General features: G+C 46.0%; 1 protein-coding gene across 3 annotated transcripts in view; it reads right to left on the reverse strand.

The window, feature by feature from the left end:
- The window catches only part of DENND2A (DENN domain containing 2A), a 104,237-nt gene that overhangs the window by 24,762 nt on the left and 60,851 nt on the right, over positions 1-18,624 (reverse strand). For all 3 annotated transcript variants that reach the window (XM_067747200.1, XM_067747198.1, XM_067747199.1), the window contains 7 exons: positions 12,614-12,707; positions 12,097-12,147; positions 10,555-10,742; positions 5,985-6,094; positions 4,993-5,062; positions 3,833-3,910; positions 68-208 (listed from right to left, as the gene is read on the reverse strand). In XM_067747200.1, the coding sequence (XP_067603301.1) occupies positions 68-208; positions 3,833-3,910; positions 4,993-5,062; positions 5,985-6,094; positions 10,555-10,742; positions 12,097-12,147; positions 12,614-12,707 (732 nt within the window). The remainder of the gene's footprint in view (positions 1-67; positions 209-3,832; positions 3,911-4,992; positions 5,063-5,984; positions 6,095-10,554; positions 10,743-12,096; positions 12,148-12,613; positions 12,708-18,624) is intronic.

Raw genomic sequence — 18,624 nt, forward strand, 5'->3', positions numbered from 1 at the left:
GATCACTGGAACTTGGCCACAGTCTGGGCTACTCCCCCCAGGACAGGAAAGGACTCTGATGGCTTACCTCAGTTCCTGATCCTGGCAAGAAGTTCTTGACAACAATGGTTTTGCCCAGGGCTGGGAAAGGGGCTTCCATGACGCTCCTCATGAGAGGCTGGACCAGGGCGGGAGAGATGCCTCGTCGTTTTTCCACCTCATCCAAGATCTGCAAGGGGCAGAAAAGCAGCTCAGCTATCCTGAAGTCAGGTCATCAAGGTGTAGCTCTGTTCCAGATGAAGTGGGCCTGCCACAGAGGCTGAGGAATTGTGGGGAAGCCCGTTGTCCTCATCAGGCCAAACAAAGTCTCTTCACCTTGTGTGTTAGGGCCCCAATTCTCTCCTCTATGCAGCCCCTCTTTTTCCACGTGACTCTGTAATTTCTCCCACTAAAGGGGTGAAGTATAGTTTCTTGCCCCCTTGACTTTGAAAACTGTCCTGTTTGTCACACGGGTATGGCCATGTGACTTACTGGATTGATATATGCATTCTCAATGGGAAGAATAGCACCCCCAAAGAGGTAAAAATTTGTTTGGGGGTTGGTGGTGAAAAACTTAGATATTGTGAGGGTTTATAGCCTTCTAAGGTGCCACAGTACAAAAACAGATATGCGATATATCTATGGAATTAAAACTTCTCTGGGGGGGCACTACCCTGGTGGCACAGTGGTTAAGAATCCACCTGCCAATGCAGGGGACACGGGTTTGAGCCCTGCTCCAGGAAGATCCCACATGTCGTGGAGCAACTAAGCCCGTGCGCCACAGCTACTGAGCCTGTGCTCTAGAGCTCACAAGCCACGACTACTGAGCCCATGTGCCACAACTACTGAAGCCCGTGCGCCTAGAGCCCGTACTCCGTAACAAGAGAAGCCACCTCAATGAGAAGCCCACGCACTGCAAAGAAGAGTAGCCCCCGTTCGCCACAACTAGAGAAAGCCCGCGCACAGCAACAAAGACCCAATGCAGCCAAATAAATAAATAAAATAAATTAAAAAAAAAGTTTCCCTGGGGGGTAGCCATTTGGGCAACACAAACCAAAACCAATGAGATACCACTTCATACCCATTAAGATGGCTGAAATAAAACACAGGTAACAGGTATTGGTGAGGAAGTGCAGAAATTGGGACCCTCATACACTACTGGTGGGAATGTAAACTAGTGAAGTTTTTCTTTTGAAAACAGTCTGGCAGCTCCTCAGAAAGTTAAACATAGAGTTACTATATGACCCAGCAATTCCACTCCTAGGAATTTAACAAAGAGAAATGAGAACATGTTCACATGAACACTTGTACATGAATGTTCATAGAGCATTATTCATAGCAGTCAGAAAATGGAAATAACCTAAATGTCCATCAACTGATGAATGATAAACAAAATGTGATATTCATATAGTGGAATATCATTCAGCCATAAGAAGGAATAAAATACTGATACGTGCTACAACATGGATGAACCTCGAAAACACTGTGCTAAGTGAAATAAGCCAGACACAAAGGGACAAATAGTGTATAATTCCACTTACATGAGAGCCTAGAGTCGAACTCATAAAAGAGACAGAAAGTAGAGTAGAGTGGTGGTTGCCAGGGGCTGGGGGAGGAGGGAACAGAGAGTTAGTGTTTAATGGGTACTGAGTTTTAGTTTGAGGAGATGAAAAAGTTCTGGAGATGGATGGTGGTGACGGCTGCACAACAATGTGAATAAACATAATGCCAACCAATTGGGCACTTAACAATGGCTAAAATGGTAAATTTTATGTTATGTATATTTTAGCACAATAAAAAGACAAAAAATTAAAAGTAATTCCATGGGGAGGGGAGGCAATTGAGAAAAAAATATCTAAAAAGGCTGCTTAGGGGATCAATAATGAGAAAAAGGTTGCGGAGGACTGTGCCAGCAGAATGAGGCAGAAGTGACAGTGGGCCAGTTCTAAGCCCAGGCCTTAGGAGGCCTGCCTTATGTGTTTCTGCTCGCCCTCTCATGCCCCTGCCACAGCTGCGAGAAGAGCACGCAAGGGACAGCTTACTGTCTAAGGGAGGTGACAGATGTGTGAGCCAGACCCGCACCCAGACTTGCAGCCTTAAGCACAGCCCAGCCAGCCTAGATCAGCCAACCCCCAGCCTACTAGCAGCACATGAGTGAGCCCATGGAGACCGGCAGAGCCGAACCCCAGCTGCCTGCCCCTCTGTGAGAGTAAATGATGGCTGCTTTACACCACGGTGGTTTGTTACATAGCATTATTGTAGCAATACTTCTGCCTTTCTTCAGAGATTCTGAGAGCTGTTCTTATCCATGATTCCTCTTTCTGTACTAAAGGACAATTTGCCATTTTAGTTATCCTTGTCCCTCACCTAGAAATAGCTTGAGATTTTGGAATCATTTAGCCAAAGCTCTGTCTATGGTTCTATGCTGAATATTTGCTGTGTGATCTTTGGCAAGTCTTCATACTACAGTCTTAAAACATATGCTGTCACAAAACTGACATGAAAAGGCAGGACTGTGCATCACACGAGTATGTGAGGATGTTTACTTGCTCTGCACCCCCTGCCCATGATATAGCAATGCAGCTTATGTGAACGCCAAAGCTGCCCCTGGGTGCTGGGCTACCTCACATCAGCTGTTTGCTCCTAGATTCATAAGCATTCTTGCAACAACAAGGGCTATGACCTACAGCCTTATTTCCATGTTTAAACAAGCCCATGTTGAAGACTGGCATGAGCAGCAATGCATATCTGTGCTGCAGCTTGTAAATGACTGACTTTAATGTACAATGATTACCACTTCACGTGGAGTGGAGGTAAGACCATGACTCAGATTACACTGATAACGTTAACTACCTCAGACTTGCATACAAGTTCTACCGTGGCAAGAGGTCACGCTACATCAGTATAATTCAGGCTTCCTCTGAGTTCAGGAGGAGGGTGGGCAGGAGGGAGGGAGACTTTTGTTTCGGAATGCTTTTAGGGAGTGTTGCTTACATCCGTGGAGAACAGATGTAGGACTTCAATTCTCTAAAAGAAAGCTCAGACTGAAATACGTGCTCAAGAAGGATTTTAAAAAAATTTATGGAGGGACTTCCCTGGCGGTCCAGTGGTTAAGACTCCAGGCTTCCACTGCAAGGGGCATGGGATCGATCCCTGGTTGGGGAACTAAGATCTGCATGCTGTGTGGTGTGGCCAAAAAAAAAAATTTATGGATTATATATTCAGGTCTGGTTAACACAGGAAAAAACGTTGAATTATACCTAACTTTTGAGATTGGCATCATATAGCATAGTAATTATCTCCTACACACCATTCCGGAATACTGGGGTGGGTAAGCCAATTCACCACGGCAATCCCTATGTCTTGGTATACTGGCTCATTTTCCAAAAAGGACCAAATTATACTAAGATTTTGATAGAGCAGTCTTGCGATAGCAAATCTTGCACACACACAACAGATATACACACACGACACATATACACAACGCACAACGTGACAAAAGATAATTCTTAAGAGAAGGAAATTAAAACGTATGGAATATTCTGGGGAGATCCTCTGCCCCTCCCATCCTCAACTGCAATGACTTTGACCTTCTCCCCTCCCCCACTTTCTGGGCCACAACCTTCATCAGCTCATTTCCTGTCCTAAAGTTTAGAGAATAGATGAGGCTCAAGGAAGGGAGAAGGAAGAAGTGGGAAGGAAAACAGGTGGGGGAATAAGAGGATAAAAGTCACACGAGTTAGGGTGTCTCCTGTGTCCTCCTGGGCCCTGCCCTGCATTCTCTCCCTCCCTTCTCTGAGGCCCAAGTCCTCACCTTCGAAAAGAGGCTGAAGCATCCCAGGCGGCTCACGATGCAGTAAACTTCAGGGAGACGCTTTCCTTTGCCACCAGGCTTTTTGGAGTGAAACACAAGGAAATCATGAGTGTTACCAATCTCAGGGGAGGAAAGACCCCAAATGTTTTTAACATGCTGCCTATCGTTTCCATACACCATAGCTTTTGAAAATCAGTGAGGTAAGCAGTTACCAATACCCCGTCTTATAGGTGAAAGCACTTCTAGTTACGTAGACATATTTTTTAATTCTCCCAAAGGGACCAAATCAAGAGTGTTGTGCACACAGCAGGTGCTCAATATGGCCTATAGCACCATAAAATAAGGAATCTTGTTTACCCGTATCACTGTAATTCCTCTCAAGGAAATTATTTATTCTTTATCATTATTATAATAAGTCCGAATGAGAAATCATTTCTGAAAATCCTTTTTGGAAACTGACTTTTAATTTTCAAAACAATCTCAACACTTAAACTCTAAAGTAATTATATCAACAAAATCTATTATCCCACTTAACTTTTTTGATTATTATCCACACTTTTTATTCACTAATTACTAAACAGCCACTATGTGCCATGCGTTATTCTTGACTATATTAGCCTATTTATAAAAAGACTAAAATATACTCTCAGTGGAAAATGATTTGCCACTACAGAAGATCGTCCCCAAAATGGGCCTCAAAAAGACCAGTTCTTAAATGTTTTGGCAAAATCATTTCATTGAAATAAGTTTCTGACTTTTATAGGTTAATGTTCTGAAGGAGGCACTTAAATTATTTGCGTCATAAACAACAAAGCCATCCTTCTTCTGCCCTAACAACTATTATGAATGTTCTCTGTAGGCTCTCAAAGTCTGTTTAGCACACTTTATTAGAAAGGACATTTGGTTTGAGGAGAGAAAGTCATTTATTTGGCAGGGAAAACAACGGAGAGAGTATTTTCTTTCCAAAGGAGACAGACAATGTTCCCGTCTACCAGTAAGACTCACGTGGACCCCCAAATATTCCTTCCTGTTTTTAACTGCCCCGGTGAACTTGCTACACCTCCTGTCCCTTCTCGTGTGGCACGTGGTGAGTGAGACCTCAGGAAGCCAGCGCCGGCTCTGCACAGAGCTCTTGCTGACCGAGAGCAGGACGTACTGACCAGCAGTCTTCGGCAGTAACCGAACCTCCTGCTCCCATCTTCTCCAGTTAAGACAAACGAGAATGTTTCACTGTGGTTGGGAAAACGAAAGCGCGTTACAAAGCAAAACAAAACCAAAGTCACATCGCGTTGAGCAACCAGGGGACATTCTGGGGGAGGCTGTCAAAAGGGCTGCTCGCTGTCTGGCTTGTCCACCTCTGGGCTGGGGCTCCGGTCACCTACTGCTTTGGAGTCTGTGTCAGGGACAGGGAGATCTAAAGTGTCGCTGCGTCCTGAGACGAAGTGAGGAATTTTCTTTTCACCCTGAGCCCTCATATAATCCTATCACCTGGGCCATCCCATTGCATGCACACAGCAGTCATTATCTGAGCCCGGGAGTGAGGTGGCATCTGCTGATCTAGGGATGTGCCTCAGCGAGGGAGCAGTGGAAGAGTAGGACACTTCTGTGCCCCTCTCGGAACCGCCCCTTGCGCGGCTCTCCGAGGCCTGGACCGTCCCTAAAGACTGCTGGGCCAACTTCAAGGAACTCAGTATCCCTCAAACACTCAGGATTTGGAGCCTCCTGAGTTTGGTCAGTTACTGAAACATCTGATAAAAAAATATTGGTATCCAGCAACATGGGTTAAAGCAGAAATGTAAACTTATCACAATCCGAGTAACAGCTGGATGGGCTACTGAAGAAATATTTCCAGAGCACTGGACAAGTATTAGTGATGGGCAATGCTTTCCTAGGCTATGAATTACCTTATTGCCCATCACGTCAGCTTATGAAACACACTCCCAGGTGGAGCGGGAGATCTGGGAATCTGCACACTTAGCAAGGTGATTCTTGTCTTCAGGCAAGTTTTAAAAACACCTGTGGAGGAAATTGCTACACTCGGGCCCACCAGGATCACTTAGCAGTAGGACCGACTTATGGGGTCTACCATCTATGACCCCCTCTAGTTCTTGCTTTAGTCTTTGCAGGAGGGGAGGGGGATGCCAGCACATACCTGGTAAACTGCTGGACAGGAGTCCAGTCCTTGGCGTCAGGGAAACAGAATTGGGGGATAGCCTTCAGCTGGTCCTCAGCTTCTCTCATGAACTTGAAAGACCTTTCCAACTGCAGGGAGAAGGGCGAGAGAAGATTGGAGAATAAACCCCAGCACCGGAGAGTGAGGCAGATGCTTGGCAAAAGCACATCTCCCACCTTCCTGAAGTCATGACTGCCACCTTAATCTCCACTTTGAGGAGGGTTTGCAGCTCAGTCTGCTTGGGGTTTTTGTCCCCAGGGCAGTTCCAACTATAATCTTATGGGGGAAATGAGAAGAAAATAAGTGTGCTTTAGAGAAATGTTCTCTATGCAGAACATTCTGGAATGTAAGTATTTTAATCAATAAGGAAACGCTGTCACAGCAATCCCTTCCAAACCGGAGACTCATGAATCTGCAAGGCAGAACCTCAAATCTAGTCTTCTGACCTCTGGGCCCAGGCAAATGCGTCCCTCCTTGATCTAGGCAAAGACGTTTTACAACACTTTTTAGTGACTACATCCAGCTAAATTACATTATACGGTGAAATTTAACTCATTTCAGGAAGTCTTTGAATGTCAGAACTAAAGGAAAACTAGACATCATCCAGCCCGACCTTATTTTAGAGATAAGAAAATAAGCCCCGGGAAGTTAAGTGATTTGTCCATGATCACACAGCTAGACTCTAGTAGAGAATCAAAATGATCTTAATCTCTAGCCTGTCTATCTTTCTCTCTCTCTCTGATTTATCTGACACATCACAGACTGGATGAACATCATCTCATTTCAAAATGGAATGAATCAATAAAGTCTGATTTAGAGATGATATTTAAAGCCATGAGTCTGCTTGTTCTGTGTCTGAACAGGTTACCTGTGCTAAAAAAAAGCATCCCATCCTGTTGGACAGCAATGCACATGCAGTTAACCATACTGTACTGTGCACATGGAGATGTTGGGATGGTGAATTTTATGTTATGTGTGTTTTTTTTGTCTCAATTGAAAAACAAAGGCACTCTAGGTATAAGTTTGGGATACAAAAAGGAATAGTTTATAATTAGCACAGTTAGCTTATAAATTGGTACTTCTAATGTGTTGGGAAGAATTGTTGGCTTTTGCTGTGTTGTTGATGATAGGTTTACACTTGTTAAATTTCCTTTATAAACAGTTAAAGAAAAATAAATTATGCTAAAATTATCTTCAGTCATTTGAAATATCAGATATTTGAAGTGAGTGGAGTATGAATTTCTAAAGTTACGAAATTGTAATGTCTAACCTAAATTCTTACTATAATATTTTCCATAATTTCTTATTTTGTTTCTCATAGTTTGCCATTGGCCTCCACCTTAAACCAGGCTGGCAGAGAGTTTCTGACATCTGCAGGCCAACAGTACCTTTGACTCCTTCACAGAGGATCTACAAGCCTTCCCAAGGCCATGAAACGTCAGAGAAAGGAGGTTTCTGGAGAGCATCCAAAAGAACAGAGCACCGGGCTGATGGCTTTCAATCTGAAAACCCACTTCCAGTATGATTCCCCTTAGGCTAGATCAAATTTAAGTAAAGCTGCTACTACTATTAATGGTGGAGACAACTATCAATGAGTGAAACACAGTCACCATATGTAGACTGAAAGCCAGTCATTAATTGTCCTTTAGTTTTTCTTCTTCAGAATAAATAGTCACTCTTTCTTTTCTGTATAATTCTTCTCTCTTCTATCCATGACTCAGAGGCTTCCAAATGGTCCTGGAACAGTCTTTGAGTTGATAATTCACTAGCTCAGACTGTTGCCAAAGCAATAATTTTTGATTACCCTTGGACAGTCTTGCAGAGAAGCAAATACCAGCTGGGTGTAGTTGTTGGAAGGGGTCATTAATCATCACAGAGTGAAGGACCCCAAACTATAAATAATACAAAAGGAAGGAACAATGACATTTCTCCACAGTGGAAACAGCATTAGAGAACTGAAGCACAGGCCTTGTAGAGAAATGAGTTCTAGCGCTTTTCAACGTGGCCCAGTCACCATTTGGATGAACCCACCCTCAGACCACATGCACGATACCCAAAAATATGTGTCTATACACATGTGCTTACACACACTGTCATCAATGTATGAGTTATCCACCCGTATGTGCACACACATGCTCTGACATGCACAGGAGCACATTTATAGGAAGTGGCCCGCAGAGATCTCTCTTACAAATACAACCAAGCACAGATGGCTGGAAAACAGCCTGACCTCCATGAGTTGTCATAAAGATAACTGCAAGATATCAAGCATTTTAAGGAAATACAGCAGGCATGATCTCTAGTGTGCAAATATGGAGTGTAAACCTTGATTAAAGTGGCTATAGGGGTGGAGGATAAAACTCATGAAAAAGAGTTAAAAGTGAGGAGGCAGAAGGAGAAAAGGGGCCTTCTGACAGAGGGAGCAAGTGAAGGGAAGGAGATATAAAGTAGCCTGGCATGCAAAAATGCATATAAAGGATGATCAGCGTAACATTAAAAATACATATCTAAAGAAATACTGGCAGCAAGACACATTTCCAACAGAAAGAGAGTGGTTAAATAGATTAGGGTAGGGGATTCCCTGGTGGCACAGTGGTTAAGAATCCGCCTGCCAATGCAGGGAACACGGGTTCGAACCCTGGTCCAGGAAGATCCCACATGCCACGGAGCAACTAAGCCTGTGTGCCACAACTACTGAACCTGCGCTCTAGAGCCTGTGAGCCACAACTACTGAACCCGCGCGCCTAGAGCCTGTGCTCCGCAACGAGAAGCCACTGCAACAAGAAGCCCGCGCACCGCAATGAAGAGTAGCCCCCGGTTGCCACAACTAGAGAAAGCCCGCGCGCAGCAATGAAGACCCAATGCAACCAAAAATAAATAAATAAATAAATTTATTTTTAAAAAAAAGATTAGGGTATACCCACATAACGCAGCATTATGTAATTTCAAAAATGATGTTTTAGAATTTGTATTAAATATGTTTATAAACAATGACAGGTTTATAAAACGACACGGAAATTACACAACGTATGATCTCAGTTTTGTAAGAAAATTATACTATGAGAAAAGACTGGAAGAAAACACAATAAAATGCTAACAGTGATGATCTCTGTGGGATTAGAGATGGCTTTTTTCTTTATACATTTCTGGATTAGTCCCCTTTCAACAGTGACTATGCAACTTTCCACTCTTTAAAAAACGTTTTAATGTGATGTCTAAGAGTCTGGAGATTCCATGTTGGAAACTCAAGCATTCAATAGTTAGGTTGATTCATTAATTCATTCACAAATTAACGCTTTTATTCCTGGAACACTGGTTAAGTATTGCTATATGTATAACATTGTGCTATGCCCCAAAGGAAGTACATAAAATAATAGGACAGTCCTTCATGTGTTGGTGCAAGTGTGGTTCTCAACTAAATATGGGCACACCCGTAGCACTGGGGTTTTCAGAGCATCATCCCTGGAGCTCAGACAGAGGAAGTGGAATAAGTGCCAGTGTGGAGGGCTGGTGCCTGTGGTTTCTTTCAGTTATACATATTTCCATCCTAAACTCCAAGCAGAGGGCTCGATTGCTGTGCTGGAACCCAGTGCACAGGACAGAAGGCAGGCTGGCCTGAGAAAGGAGAGGGACAGCTGGAACCTAGGTCTTGGTAGATGCTGGGATTATGCTTGGGTGGTGGCAGCAAAGGGAGGCCCTGATGGGACTAGGACATGAGCGCCCTCCCGTTCCTGTGTCTGCGCACCTGCATTGTATGAACTGTACAGAGACTGTCACATTGTACCTCGCGAGTCTTTATAGGCTTATCTCATGCCCTCCTATCAGAGTGTAAGCTCCTTGAGGACAGGAAACACATTTTGCTCATCTTTGTAATGCCCTGGGGCCAAGCAGAAAACAGCTTGAAAGTAAAAGGGTCTCAGTAAATTCTGGCTGAACTCAATTAGAATGTGGTGGAAGCTCTTTATTACTGATGTCAAAGGCTAAGAATAATTTACATATTCTAGGCCGTGTCATTTTCGGCTTTATTGAGCGCCGTTTCATTTTAGGAGCCATAATTTAATATATGGTAAAGCCACATCCACATAGCCATGACCCATGTGAGAACAGAACAGGATTCTCGTGCATACACACATACAGAGGCACACAGGGCACGCAGGGGTGTGTAGCATGGACACAAACATGACACTCCTTAGGGAGAGTTGTGCGGCTGATGGAAAGAAGCTTCTAGGACAGGTTGGGAAGAGACCTGGCTGGATAAGGAGATGGGGAGGATGAAGAGGATAGTACAGTCAGCACAGTGACCACAGGAAGGGGCTAAGTATTTCTGTCCCTGCTTTGAGCATTGACTCTCACACCTCCTCGGAACTCGCAAATTCTCCAGCAGCGGTTTTTTTCACTTGATATACCTTAATTAGGACCCATTTTTGAAATTCTAAGCACTGAATGTTCCTTGGGCTCCTGTACCTCCCTGAAACCGTGAGTACCAATAAGATTTTGTCAAGAATGCTGCAGTCCCTGGCAGGCTGCAGACGCCTGGCCCACCCTGTACCTTCAGAGGGAACTGCTGGGTGAGTTCGGGCACATAGGCAGCGCCGGCCTGCTTCTTGTGCAAAGACACGACCACAAAGTACTCGAAGAGCTGCCTCTCCTGGTACTCGACGGGCTCCCGGTCCAGTGATGGGTATCTTGGAGCCTGCTTCAGGCGTGACTTCACATTGACCAGGCGCTGGCTGTGGGCTAGAGAGGGAGTAGAGGAGGGGGAGGGAGAGAGGGGGGGGAGGGAGGGGGAGAGAGAGAGAGAGAGAGAGAGAGAAAGGGAGGGAGGGGGAGGGAGGGAGGGAGGAAGGGAGAGAGGGAGGGAGAGGGAGGGAGGGAGGGAGGGAGAGAGAGAGGGAGGGAGAGAGAGAGAGAGAGAGAGAGGGAGAGAGAGAGAGAGAGGGAGGGAGGGAGGGCAGGAGGGAGGGAGGGAGAGAGAGAGAGAGAGAGAGGGAGGGAGGGAGGGAGGGAGGGAGGGAGGGAGAGAACGCCTGAAAATGACTCACCCCCAATGTGGAATTGCACAGAGCTGCAACACGTTGTGTAATTCCTAGCTCAAAGAACTTTTTCTAATCCTAAAAGAGTGTTCCCACATTTAACAAATTAGTACAAAGCTCCTTATTTGGGATTCTTGCCAGAGTTTTAGTTGGAGCAACACCCGCTGGGCCACCAGGCTAATCGGGGTGCAGGAGCCTGGAATGTGGGATCTGCTGTCTGGACTTAGGGCAGCGGCTTGAGTGACCCTTGGGTTCCTCTGTCAGATGGGGTGGGGACTCTTCCCTTCACTCACTTCCTTCATCTTTCAGTTTGGGGGATGTGACAAAATCCAGACCCTAGCGCTTTTGGAGCTGGGAGCTTTGAAAACATTCCATGTGGCTCAACTGGCAGAGACCTGACTAACTCAGGAACCCCATCTGCCTTCTCTCCTGCCACCATTCTGTGCAATGGAAGTGACTGGCTTCATTCCAGAGGTGGGAGCAGGTGGGTGCTGGAGGCAAATGAGGCAGGGCCACTGAGCAGATGGGTCCCCATCACCTCACTGAGCAGCCCTGGACTATGGCTTTCTTTGGCTTCCCCCCTAGGGTCTGAAAAGCTGTGGAAAACTCACTAAAGCCTAGATTGAGATCACGAAATTTAGATCCACAGGGACCAATAATTTCAGTGACTTCATTTGACAGATGAGGAACTAGAGGCCCTGGATCTCAAGTGATTTCTTCCAGATCACAGAGCCAGGAGTAGGGCAAGAGCCCCAGGTCTCTGGAGTCCAGGCCAGCACACTGTACCTTACACAGGTGTGAGAAACACCTATGACACCTATGACATAACGGAAAGGCACAGGGGTGTCACTGCAGTGGTAGCCACCCTGGATCTCTAGAACTGAGCTGTAGGCTCAGGGACCGAACAGGCCCACTCTGGCCAGGCTCAGACTTTCACGACTTGCCCAACAAGCTCATGCAAGGCCACTGTGTCCCGTCCCTCACACTGAACAGGAAGGGCTACCTTCGCAGCTTCCCAGTCACCTGCACGCGCCCTGCACCGCAACTGCTCTTCTCACCTTTCAGCTTCTCCTCGGTGTCACTGTCAGACTCACTGTTCTCATCTGTCACTAGACAAAAAAACATAACAACAAAAGGAAGAAAGTTGCAAGTGTGGGTTTTTCTAATGCAGGAAACTTTTTATATGTGGTAGCACAAATCCAAGACTTCTAGTTCAGAGGGGCTGTTTTCTTTTTGTCTATTTAAATGTAATGAACAAACTATGTCTTTGTCCAACTACATGTGTTTCCAAATTAATTTGGCTTTAGTTCAGATGGTACCTATATAAATACAGCAAAAGATACTGGCCCCTTTAATGTATATTAAGCAAAGAAGGTTGCTCCCATGGTGAGGTCAGAGAATGCAGCCCTAGGCTGACCTGATGGATACACAGGGAGACAGGATGGTGGGGGACATTTCCAAAGCCCCCAACTTGTTCTCCTCCTTGCTGAGTCAACCCCAAACAACAGGAAGCCACTTGTAGGAAGATTCTGTTTTCAGATTCTTGGGGGAGAAGGGATGGTGGCAGGGCCCTACCTTTTCCTGAGTTGCTCTCCGTGGACTGGGACAGCCTCTTCACCCGTTTCTTTCCTCTCCGGGCCTCGTAAATGGCATTGATTCGCAACACCAGCTGCCAGACACGGGGAGAAGAAAAGCCAGTGTGAGCAGTCTCCTCCCTGTGGCAGCTGGGATTCCTTCGCTGCCCATTCTCTTTTAGGAGGGTGGTGGGCCAGGGAAAGGGGGTGGGGGGAGACATTTCCCACTGGCCCGCCGGCGTCTTTCGGTCATTCCTCTGGGCCAGATAGAAGCATGACTGTCAAGAACACTGAAGGCCGCTGCCAGCCTCACTGATGTATGGGCGGGTGTCGTCTGAATATGCTAACGCAGCCAGCTGAGACACAGAGGGAGACGATTTCATTGGCTAAATGGTGTGATGGCTCCCCCCCCAGCCCCCCCACCCCCCGGCCCTGATAGTGAAACGTAACTGTGGTTTGGGAAGGAGCTTTTGCCCCCAAAACAAAACAAGGAAAGAAAGAGACAGAAAAAAAAATGTTCCCAGGCAGGGCCCCTTTCATAGGCACCATGCCAAAGAGTGTCTGAGCAGCAGGAAGGGACCAGGGACTGCGGTGGCTCTTGAGTCCGAGCTCAGGACTGCAGGGAGGAGTGCCATGTACCGGGCACACCGTCCTTCCTGCAGAGGACACACTGGCCGCAGACTTGCTGAGGCCTTTCATGACCTCTCTGGCGCTCAGAAGCCGAGCTGCTCAGCAGACACCTTAGTAAGCAGCACATCCTCCAGACTGACTATAGCAGAACTGTCCGGTGATTGAGGCTCTGGCTCACTTCCCCTCAGGCTTTACGGCACCACCTGCAACTTTCAAGAGAAGAAGCTTCCTGGACTTCCCTTGTGGCACATTGGTTAAGAATCCGCCTGCCAATGCAGGGGACACGGGTTCGAGCCCTGGTCCGTGAAGATCCCACATGCCGTAGAACAACTAAGCCCGTGTACCACAACTGCTGAGCCTGTGCTCTAGAGCCCACGAGCCACAACTACTGAGTCCACGAGCCACAGCTACTGAAGCCCGTGCGCCTAGAGCCCATACTCCACAACAAGAGAAGCCACCACAATGAGAAGCCCGCGCACCGCAATGAAGGGGAGCCCCCGCTCACTGCAACTAGAGAAAGCCTGCGCGCAGCAATGAAGACCCAAGGCAGCCAAAAATAAATGAAAAAAAAAAAAGAGTGTAAGCTTCCTGGGTTCCATCTGGTTGGGAGAAAGGGAAGTCTACCCATGCATAATTGACACAAACCAGTGACTTTAAAGGGGAGCTGTCTGTAAGCTGCTGCCTTGAAAGGTTGAATATTCTTTCATACATTGGGAAGAACAGGAGGGGGTGTGCTATGGTAAACTGGGTGATGCGTACCCGTCAGGGACAGTTGCCAATACCCACCTCTGCCCCCTACTCCTCGATACCCTCCCTAAAGTAGTTCACCAGCTCCTCTCTACAAGCACTGGCCCACCAGAGAGGAGGGTGGCTTATTCTCAAGGCCTCCTTGTGGCCAGCCTGGGTTCCGTCCCCCCAGCTCTGTGGACTCTCACTGACACTGCCCTGCCGTAGCCTCGGCCATCTGTGCCCTCTGGCTCCTGACGGGAAGCCCAGCCCTGGCCTTGCCAGCTCTCAGTGTGAACTCCTCTTCCCTAACCGTGAACCTGACCCAACTGAGGCCTCTGTCTTCACCCCCAAATCCCTGCCATGTGGCAGCTCTTTATATTTGCTCTCACGAACCAGCCACCTCCTTGACAGCTCACACCCCTGAATTGGCCTTCTTTTCTTTTCCCGCATGTTCTAACTAGTGGGATGTAACACTAACCCCATTTCCCATGCAAGAAGACACCGTATCAACAGTATTATTCACAAGGACCAAGAAGTGAAAACAACCCAAATGTCAACTGATGGATGAATGGATAAACACAATGTAGCATGTACATACAAGGGAGTATTATTCAGCCTTAAAAAGGAAGGAGATTCTGACACATGCTTCAACGTGAATGAACCTTGAGGATTTCATGCTAAGTGAAATAAGTCACAAAAGGACAAATATTGTATGACACCACTTATACGAGGTACCCAGAGTAGTCAAATTTATAGAGACAGAAAGTAGCATGGTGGTGGCCAGGGGCTAGGGGGAGGGGGGGAATGGGGAGTAAGTGTTTAATAGGTGCAGCGTTTCAGTTTGGGGAGATGAAAAAGTTCTGGAGACAGATGATGGTGACTGTTGCAGAACAATGTGAATGTACTTAATGCCGCTGAACTATACATTAAAAAATGGTTAAAACGGTAAGTTTTATGTTATGTATATTTTATCACGATTTTAAAAATACAGGTAGGGCTTTCCTGGTGGCGCAGTGGTTGAGAGTCCGCCTGCCGATGCAGGGGACACAGGTTCGTGCCCCGGTCCGGGAAGATCCCACATGCCGCGGAGCGGCTGGGCCCGTGAGCCATGGCCGCTGAGCCTGCGAGTCCGGAGCCTGTGCTCCGCAACGGGAGAGGCCACAACAGTGAGAAGCCCGCGTACCGCAAAAAAAAAAATACAGGTAAATAAACAAATGAGTTGCTAGGTCAAATTGTTTTTGGAGAGAAGGAAATTTTTAAACCTTTTCAAAATCTCCCCCCAAAGAATCCAAAAATTAACTAGAAAGAAGACATTTACAATATAGTTAATATCCTTCCATTTGTTTAAATAAAATGAACACTAGACTGTAAGCTCCATGCAGGCAGGAATTTTTGTCACTTTTATTTACTGCTGTCACAGTACCTGTATGGGATGGAGCAGGGCCTGGCACACAGTACGTACTCAATAAATATTTGTTAATTATTAATTTGTTGAATGAATACTGAGCATCTCCTATGTGCAAGGGATTTTGCTAGGAGCTGTGAGGGATAAAAGGACATATGGGACATGGCACACATTCTCAGGGAGTTTACGAGCTAACAGGAAGGACGAAGGTGCATTCGTAACTATAAGACAATTCATGAGTGCTATGTAAGTAGTATAAATAATATGACAGAGAAGGTTTTTCTCATTTTAAATCAGGTCATAGAGTAAGTGGAAGCCAAATATATACTTCAGTTAATAAATCTTTGTTCCTTTTTATTTAAAAAAAAATTTCCCCAGGGAGAAAAACTTAAACAGGCTCTCACATAATTGAACTTTAACAGGAGATAAGTTTTGTTGTTTTAAAAGTGTTCTGAAAAAAAACACAAAAGTGTTCTGTACTAGAAGTATTGGCCTTTTTAGAAACTTTTTTAAAGTTGAAAACAAACATTTTTAACTATAAGCTCATTTGGAAGACAGTCTGTTTCAGACAGAGAGTCATCTGGGACCTAATTCTGCCTATGATGGCTGCCTAAGAAACAAAGGATTCCACATAAACCTGCTACAGTGCCGCGGGGGAGTTCACTTCTCATTATAAAGGACAGCACGATGTTTCATGAAACCTGGGGACATCACACCACTGTGTAATTAACTGCTCCGTTTCAGCTGCCACGTTAATGAAGGTACAGGGTTGCTAGGAGAATATAGGGAAGGACTGTCTCTTTCTCTCTCCCCTCCTCCACTGGGACCTTCATTCCTCTTAGGGCTGAGGCGGGAGAGATCAAGGGAAGCATCCATACTTCCAGAAGGGACTCGTGTTACGCGTTACAGCAGAGGCAGCTGAAGGAACACCAACCAACCCATTAACTGATGAGTTGTGAGTAGACCATTAAGTCCTTCTTGCTAGATAAAAACACAAAAGCAAGGGTTTTGGATAGCAAACGCTTTAAGGTTCCAAAACCTGGAAGTCATGAATGTGCCTGAAAAAGAAACTTTGACTTCAAGTAAAGGATTCAAAGCATTTGGAAAGGACAAGCCTAGGTTAAGATTAAGTAGCAAGTGACAGAACTGAGGATTCATGAGACTTCTAATAGACTGTAATGAGTCATTTTTAAAGAAATATTTATTTGTTTATTTGGTTGTGCCGGGTCTTAGTTGCGGCAGGCGGGCTCCTTAGTTGTGTCATGCAAACTCTTAGTTGCAGCATGAATGTGTGATCTAGTTCCCTGACCAGGGAACCAACCCTGGGCCCCCTGCCTTGGGAGCACGGAGTCTCACCCACTGCGCCACCAGCGAAGTCCCTGTAATTAGTCATTTGTTTTCTTTTTAAACATTCCTTTGAAGAATTGTGTACTTCACCTTTATGACTAAAATTTTAATAAGATTTTGTTGCTGTTGTTGTTGCTGATTTTTCTCCAGATTTGATTACACCTGCCAAACCCTACTTGAGTAAGTGCTTGGGCACTACGTAAGTGGGGAAACTCACTTCAATTTCAGGCAATAAAGTAAGAGGGACAAACTGCTGCTTGCAAGTTAAACTCATGTGAAGTGGCAGAAATAGTTCTACCTTTATCTCCACCTCTCTACTTTTATATAAAATATGCACACATATTCTCTTCCCCTCAATCTCAAAAAATCTTTTTTAAATATTAAAATACTATAAAGGGGGAAGTGATGGGTAAAAGCGCAGGGGTAGAAGACAGAGGGTAAATGCTTACTAAGAGATACAGAGTCAGACTTAGAGTTGTATCAAAACTCTTTTAAATTCAGCTGATTTATTTGACTGTTCCTGTTTAATTTGCTAAAATAACAGTGAGGCTGTATAGATGTTAACAGCCACTTGTAATTATTTCACTATTGCAGGTTTTTGACATTACAGATATGTGTGAGTCATGCCAGAACAAGAAGAGGAGAGTTAAGACAGTGACTGAAAGACAGCCAAAGGGAGACAGAAAGCGATTCCACCAGGGGCGAAGGAGACTGGGATCCATGTACTAGTGGGAGCTCATTCAGCCAGCATCTAATGATCAAGATGCAACCTGCACTGTGCCCCAGGTGGCACGAGGCAACCAGGAGAACAGGAAGGGGAACGAGGCCTGACTCCTGCCCTCCATCAACAACACAAAGCAAGACATCTTCTCCCCTGTTCCACCTGCAACCCCGCTTCTGGGCTGCAGGTGACAGGTCTTCTCTTGCCGCCTGAGCCTAACCGCCCTCACCCTTCAGAATGCACTCTTTTTTTTGGCTGCACTGTGCAGCTTGGGGAATCTTAGTTCCTCGAGCAGGGATCGAACCCGTGCCCCCTGTAGTGGAAGTGCAGAGTCTTAGCTACTGGACCTCCAGGGAAGCCCCCAGAATGCCCTCTTGATTGTCCAGGTGACTTAATTTCACTTGAATAAGAATGTCGGGGGCAGGGGTGATATTATGGCTCAAAACACTGATTAACCAAACTGGGTCAGGAGGGACTGGCTTGTGAAAATGTCCCTGGACTTTCAGGTCAACGGGTCACTTTGAGAAATCTGATGAAACCTACAGACAACCCACCCCCTCTTCCTTTTATCCCCCCCAAGCTCATCCATACAGTTTTACATGATTTTGTGGGTTTCATGATCCCCTAAAGTCCATCCATGGACTCTGAAATGAAGAATTCCTGCCCTAAAAGTTCCTGAGGGAAGTTGGTACCAAAGTGGCCAATGAAGAATGACAAGCACTGCAGGGGTTGGACTGAGCAAAGGAAATGTAACAGCAACAGCGGCCACATGAGATGCACATCCAAGCCCTTGGGCATGTTTTGCCTTTGGGGCTGAAAAGAGCCAGAAAAGATGTATTTTTGACAAGTGCTCCCTTGGAGCGCAGGCTCCATGTGGTGCCACCTCTGCGGTGGGAGGTGACGGAGTCTGAGCCAGAGCACAAGGGATGGAGCTCTGCTTTTTGAGGCCATGAAGGAGGGAGATGCGGCCCTTTGAGGCTGGGTCCTGGAAGCACAGGTTGGTATCCTAAGAGTGATAAAGGTAGGGAGAGGGATGGCTAAGAGGAAGGCTACAGGACCACCACAATTACTCTGACAAAGGGCCAGATATCTCAGCCTGCTGGCTTCACTGTGTCTACCCGGCCTGTGGTGAAGCAGGAAGAAGGGCTCAGTGATTTGATCTCTGCCCAGACTCCTCTGC

Source organism: Pseudorca crassidens, chromosome 8 (genome assembly GCF_039906515.1).
Source record: "Pseudorca crassidens isolate mPseCra1 chromosome 8, mPseCra1.hap1, whole genome shotgun sequence".
Lineage (NCBI taxonomy): Eukaryota > Metazoa > Chordata > Mammalia > Artiodactyla > Delphinidae > Pseudorca > Pseudorca crassidens.